The sequence below is a fragment of the Homarus americanus genome, unplaced genomic scaffold (assembly GCF_018991925.1).
Source record: "Homarus americanus isolate GMGI-L3 unplaced genomic scaffold, GMGI_Hamer_2.0 scaffold24523, whole genome shotgun sequence".
Lineage (NCBI taxonomy): Eukaryota > Metazoa > Arthropoda > Malacostraca > Decapoda > Nephropidae > Homarus > Homarus americanus.
The window spans coordinates 4,596,725-4,606,550 of NW_024744357.1; the positions used below are offsets into that span (position 1 = coordinate 4,596,725).

At 41.2% G+C, this 9,826-nt stretch overlaps 1 protein-coding gene across 1 annotated transcript; it reads right to left on the bottom strand.

Moving 5' to 3' along the window:
• Positions 1 to 3: 3 nt before the first annotated feature.
• On the bottom strand, positions 4 to 8,729 carry LOC121877760. Its single transcript, XM_042383618.1, has 5 exons — positions 7,949 to 8,729; positions 5,689 to 5,835; positions 2,636 to 2,771; positions 2,090 to 2,291; positions 4 to 114 (listed from the first exon to the last, which is right to left on the bottom strand). Exons 1-5 carry the CDS (start codon positions 8,016 to 8,018, stop codon positions 4 to 6), a joined length of 666 nt encoding a protein of 221 aa, XP_042239552.1. The 5' UTR covers positions 8,019 to 8,729.
• Between the last annotated feature and the right edge of the window lie 1,097 nt (positions 8,730 to 9,826).

Sequence of the window (9,826 nt, forward strand, 5' to 3'; positions counted from 1 at the left end):
TACTCACATAAAAATAATATCAGCACCAGAAAACTTCAACTCGGGGTCCTTCACGGAGCAAAATTTGACAGTGGCGGTGTAGTTGGCTGGCTCCAGGACCTGTGTGAGGCTCTCCTGGTGGGGAACAATTGGCCGTCAGTAGATGGTGGTCAGAGTAACAAGACCACTCTCAGGTTCAGTGTTTTCTGTTCCCAAATTCCCATACATCTCTGTACCTGCTAACTTCGCAACAGAAGCGTCACTCATCAAAAATTTATTTATATATATATATATATATATATATAATCAACGACCTCACCAGCAAGGAATCGAACCCTCGACCTAATGGGTGTGACTAGGGAACGCTTACCGGCTAGGCCACAAGGACACTAAAAGCAGTTCTAGACTCTGTTGTTGATTATATGTTCAAAGTCCGCGTGTTATATGGACTAAAAATGAAGTATATATATATATGTACCTCGCGTTTCATACCAGCTGATTCAAAAATGCTAATAATAACGATAAGAGGCATTGCAGTCTTCATTGAGTAGTCCATGCCACTGTGCCTGATGAACAGTATTGTGAAATATAACAGAGTCTAGAATCCTGCTTTTAGTGTCCTTTTGTACCAGTCGTGGTGTTGCTCCCACCACACCTAATAGGTCGAGGGTCTGATTCCTTGCTGGTGAGGTCGTTGATTATATGTTCAAAGTCCGCGTGTTATATGGACTAAAAATGAAGTGTATATATATATATATATATATATATATATATGATAAAATCACACGGGAAAAGGGAAACAACGCTTTGAAAACCTTGGATCTAGATGTATGATAGTTATTTAGTGGGTCCCTTATTTTGACCTGACCTGAGTTGTCACGTCGCCTCCCTTCTCTTAAGCTCCTCTACCTGTGTGTTGGTGTTGGTGTGTTGGTGTGGCGTGAAATAGGTAAACACTGGTTTGGAAACAGAGTAGTGGATGAATGGAACAAGTTACCAAATATCATCATTAACTCGAATACACTGAATTGCTTCAAACATAGGTTGGATGCTCATATGAGCAATAGGGGTTGGGTGTAGTTGGGACTGCCCAGTATGGGCCAATAGGCCCGCTGCAGTTTCCTCCATTCTTATGTTCTTATGTTATCATTATGACCTGACCTCATGTTTAATAAGGTCACCCTGTATATTTAAGCCTCTCTCTGTTCATGTAATTCAGTTGCCTCTGAAGATGTCTTAGAATAAAGACGAAAGCTAAGGTGCTCCATTGTTTCCCTTTTCCTGTGTGATTTTATCACGATTTATCTTATCCACGTTTTCATTGTGGATCTACATGAAATATATCTTATATATATATATATATATATATATATATATATATATATATATATATATATATATATATATATATATATATATATATATATATATATATATATATGTGTGTGTGTGTGTGTGTGTGTGTGTGTGTGTGTGTAGAACAAAAAGCAAAATAGAAGTTAATTATGGTGGAACCAAAAAACAAACAAAAATTTTTATGCATTCTTTGTACTTTTAGAAAATTGGTAATTCCCTAAGAAGTTATTGGGTGTAGAAAGATCAAGAATTTTTCCATTATTGGCTGGTAAAATGGGAGTCTTATTGACTGTAATCTGAAGAGAGAAATGGTCTTGTTTACTGGACAGTGGTGGTTGGTATTGGTGGTAATGAACACATTATGGTTGCTGTGCCCCACTGAGCTGAGCTATTGGCCTCACAAAGGGATTCAATGTATCTGTTCTACTAACTAATATTTTGGGAGGATTTACCTGAGTGTAGACATTACGGTGAGGGGATTGACTTTATTATAGGTAAGAGACATCAATGAAGAAATGTCTGTTGCTGGAAGTAACGGAAAGGCATTAATACTGAGTCAGTGGAAGGAAGTAAGAACTGATTAATTATTTATATCAATAATTAGAGAGCATCTTTAGCGTGTACTATCCACACAGGGTCATGGGTGTGGTGGTTGAAGAGAGAGGAGGAGATCCAGGGGTCCAAGAATCAGGGAGTCCAGTAAAGTCTGAGGCTGATGTAGACTACAGCCGGTGGGAACAACATTGTACTGTACCTCAAGTTCCTCCAGGGTGCAGACGTCGGGAATACAAGTGGCGTACATTAGCTCACTTCCCGCCCCGCTGTTGACGACAGGTACAGGAACAAATATCTGTGGAGGCTTCCTTAGTGGGAAAAGGTTCTGTAAACGATTTGGGACTTGGGCGTCAGTGTGCCAGACTCTAGACGTCTCCTGTTCTTTTATGGTGGTCGTTTTTCTGGAAGTGTGAAGGCAACGTCATTGAGTTAAGGCAAAGGTTTATGTACCCTGAGTTTAGTATATGATCTTTTGACCTAAGAATGCTTGACTCTTGCTTCTTGTGATGGATACAAATGATTGAATAAACACTACAACACAGCACAGTCAAGGAGTGCTGATGCCTCCCTGGCAGCTACACCACATCCTTATTTGCTAAAATTAAACTTATTTAAGTATTCCAAGAGAATAAATATTTTGTAGTTGTAAAATGAATTAGATATTTAACCCACAAACCCTTTCCTCTACTCACACATCAACACCTATGTATCTCCACAATAATAACTTCATCTCAGTGGTTCTTACTTGAGGTCGATGGAGCAGTACTTGCCCTTGAGGGAGTGGTCGGGGGACACAACTCCCACACACTCGTCGTATGTGCCAATTATGAGCCTGTTGCCAAAGAAAATGCCGTCGTTACTCTTACCCCAAGAGTCCACCACTGGGAGATGGGAGGAGAGAGTAATCATTAGCATACATAAACACCCACTTGTGCCCTGACGAAGTTGTTGTTACTCTGTGAGAGGACGACTTAGCGCCAAATCTTTACAAAATAAAACTCCTGCTCCAGCTTGTGCTTTTCCACCACCATAAACCACTAACTGATAAACTTCTTGTTACTCAGTTGTAAGCCACACAAGCAACTTCAATTACAGAGATAAGAGTCACGTTTGACTTTACATGATCCGTTAACGGTAAAGATCCACAGTCATCCTGTATATCCTATTATGAGTGACCGGATCAACAGACAAGAAGTAATGCCGTAAAGAACAAAATATTGAACTTATTATACCAGGAATGATATAAAGATGTAAACCTTACGCTCTATAACCATCAGACTCACTAAATCCTCCAGTGTGTTTATGTGTGTGCACAGGGTGGTGTAATGAGTCTAGTGTGGCAACATTATGACAGTATTAAGGTGCAGGCATTGCTTGCTCCATTTCGTTTTCAGCTACCGCCGCTGGCTAGCCCTCGTGGCGAACATTGAAGCAACTTGCATAAGTCTTCCCCTGCCAGTACATAGCCTATTCACCACCAAGACTCCTACTGTGCCTCCTCGTGGCAACACACGGTAACTGGGTGCCTCGTGGGCCCAGGCTAGACCAGCAAGGGATCTCGGAGTAGCAGTGGATCCCAGAGGGACGGCGCATAGGCCCACTGGCACGTGGACACGTCCTGGCGCCTACCAACCATTGCCCTGCTGCCTTGCTGATTAACCTTGGGAGGTATAAGGCTACGGGAGTAAACCCCCAACGAAAAATCTGCGGTGGAACCGCGCATCAGGCAGACATGCTTACAGAGCTCCAGCATGACCCTAACGGCGTTATAGGCGGAAGAGGCGACCAACATGGGAACCCAACTACTACTACACCGGCGGATAAGGGCAATGCCTGATGGACAGGTTACTTCGGTGAAACTCAACAAACTGGGCTATCGGCAGTCCATTGCAACTCTCCCTCTCCCCAGTCGTTGCAACACTTGCACCACTGGATCAGGAAGAGGGAGAGCCAAGATGTGTGGTTGCAGCCTGCGCTCCTGCCTCACCACATAAATCAACTCAGGTGCAGCCATCATCCAGCTCATCATACTTCTTATCATCATCAAAACCCCTATACCCCCAAAAGTCCTATGGTGACGGATGAGTGACGACGGGGACAGGCACAGATGACTGCCAGGAGTCTCCAGTCACAACTCTGCATATGGGCGGCACAGATAAGATGGTCGTTTATGCACTGGGATCTAGGCAGCAGTCCTATGTTGCTTAACGGTACTACCCTCTCTAATGTTACTCACTCCCAGTACCTCGGCTCCCACCTGTCCTCCACTGCAGACATAGATGAAGAGATTCAGCAGAGGATCAGATGTGCATCTCAAGCCAATGGGAGACTCTGAAACCGTGTCTTCAGCTGTAGGGAGCTGAAATTAGCTACAAAGTTACACGTATATCGAGCAGTGGTCCTCCCCACCCTGCTATATGGCAGCGAGAGATGGGTCACAACAGGAGGCACCTCAAGGCACTTGAAAACTTTCGCCAATGTACTCTACGTTCCATCCTTCGAGTTCACTCGGAAGACAAGAAAACAAATGCCATTATTCTTGCTGACGCCAACTGTAGGAGCATCGAAGCTACCATTATCGATGAACAACTTTGCTGGACTGGCCATGTTACCCTCATGGACGACAGTAGACTGCCAAAGCAGCTACTTTACAGTTACCTAACGAATACTAACGTAACGCCGGCGGGCAACTGAAAAGGTATAAGGATAATCTTAAGACAAAGCTGAAAAAGTGTCAAATCGACCCCCCCCCCTCACCTGGTAGACGAATAATTCACATCGTAACGCTTGGAGGAGCACCACACGAGAAGGTGTCAATACTTTCGAGGTAGCCCGACTGCAAACCGAGGCAGACAAGCGCCAACGCCAGAAAGACACTGCCACCGCCCCTCCCGCACTAGATGTAGCCCCCCACATGTGCAACATCTTTGAACAACTCTGCCGGTCCCGTATCGGCCTCTTTAGTCACCTCAAATCTCACCAATGAAGGTAACATCCCTAATAACTTATATCATTGTATCATAGCTGGATGATCGTCATACTCGATTCTGAGTGACAGCAAAGTAGTAGAAGTAGTAGTAGTAGTAGTAGTAGCCTGGATGAGATGTCGACTGTCCTTCTCTCTCCTTCGGTCGGCTTTGCTCTGCCTCAGGGAACGAGAGCATCGGCCCCAAAGCCGACAACAGTTGCAGATATTGACTATGAGGCAACAGTCACTGAATGCCGCATAGATCTGCGGCTCAACTAACTCAACACAGCTGGGATAGCTACTTATGTATTAGGATATTTAAAATTAAGGTAATAAGATTATGGCGAAGGTGTGGCTATTGGGGGAGGCTGGAGGCCATTGTTTTATTTATAAAAAAAGTAGTTTTAGATGTGTGTGTGTGTGTGTATGTGTGTGTGTGTGTGTGTGTGTGTGTGTGTGTGTGTGTGTGTGTGTGTGTGTAGGAAGGGAGAAAAGAGACATATATATTTTAGTGAACTAACATGATAGTTACCAATGTAATCATTTCAAGAAACCATTCCCAAAGGTACAGTATATTTTGCAAATTTTGTTTTATAGCATATGAAGTGACTCCTCGTATACGTAAATCAACACTAATGGCAGGAGTTTCTTCTTATCGTTATAACAATAACATATGCTACAGGAAGCGACACCTGCCATTTAGCGTCATAAACAAGTCATCCTGAAAGACCAAAACCTAAACTTTCATCACAACTTAAACAAACTTTATAAGGAAGTAAGTCCTTACACGTTGAGGAGTCCAGCTCATAGTAGCAGGTAGTTGGACTTACTTCTGATGGCCCAGGTGGAGTTGTCACCGAGGGAGAGGAACATGGAGTGGAGGGCGTGGCCACAGGGGCTGGAGGGGTCCACCTTGACGGGCAGATACATATCAGGAACATTAACAGCCGCCCGGGACAACACATTCTTCTGCCTCCCTGGAAATACACTGACATACAGTACCTGATATACACGTGGGTTTATTTCTTGTTATTTCCTGTTAAGATGGATGATGATGGTACACTCTCTCCCCAGTGTTGTTTAGTTTGGACAATGAAAGACAAAAGTCGTGTCGTGAAATTTAGTGAAAACATAGGCCTAAGGGCTAAACTTTTGGTGCGCTCTGCCTTGCGACTCATAACGTTTCACGAGTTATATTTAATCTTCGGGCAAAACCGCGACGCGACTTTTGTCTTTAACTGTACACGTACGAACACAGTAAGAAAATACTCCATGAAAAGTGTATACAAACAGTTTTTTGAGTGTCCGTAGTGACGTACCCTTATACAGGTATGTTATTACCCATAAACCCTTGCAAGTAAAAAGGTTATATTATAATTTTGAAAACCTTTACTCTACAAAAGGGTATATAAACATCTTCCAGACCCTTAGAATGCCAAGGGGCGTACCAGCTTTTCAAAGACCTTTACCCGACAAAAGAGTACATCACTACATTAACAACCCTTTGGTTCTTAACGGGTATATCGAGGTGAAGAAAACCTTGCTGAAAATAGCTGCACTCATCTTCAAATTACCGTTTGTACGCCGCTTATGCCCCCACTGTCCAGCAACACACACCTTGGCCAAGACAATCCTCACATATTTTTCAGTTATACCGTGGATGCTGTAAAAAGCAGTACCACAAACACTACAGGTGGCAAGACTCTTTCTAACACGCCCACACTAAACACCGACGCTAATACTCTGACAATTTCATTGTCGCTGAAAATATTCCCGTTTTTATTCCAAAATCGCCACACATCATGATTATATACAACTAAGATGACCCAGGTAGCACAGGTAATTAAGCAACTAAGATGACCCAGGTAGCACAGGTAATTAAGCAGAAATATTTTTCAACCCAATATAACTTTTTTCAGCGCATTACTTTACAAACAGATTGGGAGAAGCAATGTGTCGTGTCGTTAAAACTCTTGAAGGGATGGAAGTGGTGTCTGGCAACTTTCATGATTAGTTATACCGTCACAATAAAACTAATTATGTTCTAATAGACGCGGATAAGGTCATTTAAAGGAAAATTTAAGGTTATTGGTGTTTCGGTACATTTTCAGTATTATATTCAAGCTCTTCATAACGAATGATCAAAGATAACTAGAGACAGAAAGAACAATATTTTACTCAGGCGATAACGTAAGAACCAATCGCAACTTAAAAGGATATTGTGTACAACAATATACTCGACTGATTCCCCGATTACTTAAAAACAGTATTGTCGTTGAACCATTTATTGTAAATAGGTTTCGACCTGTAATAATGGTGCATCTTGCAAAAACCAAAACAACATATGAACCCTAACTGTGACAATTCCAAACCTTCCTAAACTAAACACTTAAATCACACACTACTGTCGTTAAACTATCTGCAAGGTATAAACAAAAAATAATGACAACACCAAATCTTGTCCATGTTAATTACAAACTGGGATAACTTATAACACTTAACATTATAATTTAATAAATAATATATCATGAGAATAATATATAATAAATCACAATAATAATGGCATACATATATACTTACAACGTTGCCTGTGTAAGTTAGTGATGTCAACTGTGACCAACCACCCTCCACCAACCGGGTTTGACTGTCAAGTGAAAATTGAACCACACCCACACAGGGAGGAAACCCAGACCCGGAAAATAGAAGAAAAACTTAATGCGTCTCGACATTAAAAAAATTTTCAACTTATAACTGACTATGGATTCGGGGGGACGATAGATACAATAAAATAAAAATTAAGAGAAAAACAGAACGCCATCTTCATTCTTTACCATTGACGAACGCAGAAAGACTGGCGCGCTAGTTCTCTATGCGTTTGTAACAAGGCACACTCAGAAAATTAACAACTTCCAGAAAAATTATGCAATAGAATAACGGAAAAAGTGTTAGTGTAACGCCGCCTTTAGTTGTGACTGTTGTTCATTTTCTTCGTGTCCTCTGTTTCCAAATTACTTGAATGAAATTTGCAATATAATTTCTACAAAATTCTGTTTCAATAAAATATAAACATGACATTTCGCATAACATTACCAGATCCAATCAGCTCCACGCCCAGGGTAAGGCGAGCACACACCAGCAGCAGCAGGAACAACACACCCATCGTCCACCATGTGTGAATCAACTTAACTATAAACACAAGCAAGTATCTGTAGTAACTCTCAATGGTGATATACTTAATCAGTTATCTATGTCCCACAAGTGAAGGTCTCATGATCTCTTATCTTAGGTCAAGGTGATGCATATGATCGTTTAAACTTCATTTTTTATTATAGTTTTGAGAAGTGGTTTTTACCCCTCAGGGCCACTTCTCTAATGGAGATGTTTGTGGCATAGACATTATTTAGGAATCCATTCATTTTCAATCTGGATTCCATGGACGACAGTGATATGATAAAAGATGATCTTGTCGACCTGCAGAGTAACGAAAATATCTGGATGGTGTTTGCATCAACGCACCGCAGAATGACCACTTCTGGTGCGCTCAGTTTAAAGCGTTCCCACAATTGTCCAAGAGAGTTCTGGAGATCCTCGTACCATTTGCAACCAGACACTAGTGCGTGGTAGATTTTTCAACGCTCCTTCACATCATATCAAAGACCAGAAGCCGTTTGGATGCAAGTGACGACATGCGTGTGGCCATTTCAAAGAAAGTTCCTTGTTTCACGAATATTATCGACCAAAGCAAGAACAAAAGATCTTCTCACAGACTCTAAATGTGTCTGCTTGATTGGCTGTGTTATTGAATTAATCTAAGCCACTTTCAGGGTGTCGTTGCGCCATTTCAGCTGTTTTTTTATGAATTTCCTTTGAAAATAAAAACACGTTATAAATCTATCTCAGAGTACCTCCATCACAGCCACCAATGATTAAGTCATTATTATAGAATGAATTTAATTTGTATTTGTAAATATTCATTGAGGATAATTATATAAGTGATTGTTTAAGACATACTATGTGGTAGAGACTTCGTTTAAAAATATTGTTTTGGGAACACACACACACACACACACACACACACACACACACACACACACACATTTCTCCGCGCTCTGACCCGTGTTGGCCTGACCACAAGAGACCTCCTCTCATCTCTTTGAAGGTGTACCATTTCCGGGAAGGAACAGGAAGTCGGCATGTTTTCACCACACATACATATGCATACTCAACAACCTGTGACCCTGCTGTTAGCGAGTAGTTTACTGGTGTTTTTGTTTGTTACACATACACAGTGGTGAATGGATAACTACAGTACTATATCCTAAATCGAGTAAGTTTCTGTTTAATTGATTTTACGAGACAAATGCATATATGATTTCCATAAACAATGAGCTTTAAAGACAGCTGGTTGTTGTGCAGTTTTGACGTTAATTAATGACGGTTTCACGTGTCGACATTTTCCATGTGCACTAGAGGATGTTTGTAGCTTCAGGAGGATATTAATATATTGTTACCATATTCGAATGTGTGCGCTTGTACTTTTTTTCCTGATTAATTTAAAGAAATGTGATGCAATAACATGAAAAAAAGTTGTGTGGGTAAAATAAAAACATACTAAATTCTCTATTACTTTACCTGAATTGGTCAGTCAAATTTTGTCTTGCCTAGAGCCCAGCACACAGCATCAGCAGCAACACATCCATCCTCCACCGTGTATGGGCCAACTATAATTAGCTCATTAGCACGAGTGTAGATTATCACTCATGATAAGGTATAATGCATTTTATGTTTCATGAACAAATATCAACAACACACGTCAAGGTTACCAATCGACTTTTCTCATTCTGTTTATTTACATTTTCTCTGCACATATTGGCCTAGACTGAAAGAGTTCATATAAAATGAAGACATGAGAATTGCTTCACCCATAAGCAGCACGTCCTTTTTAATCCGTCTTTGATTCATACAGTC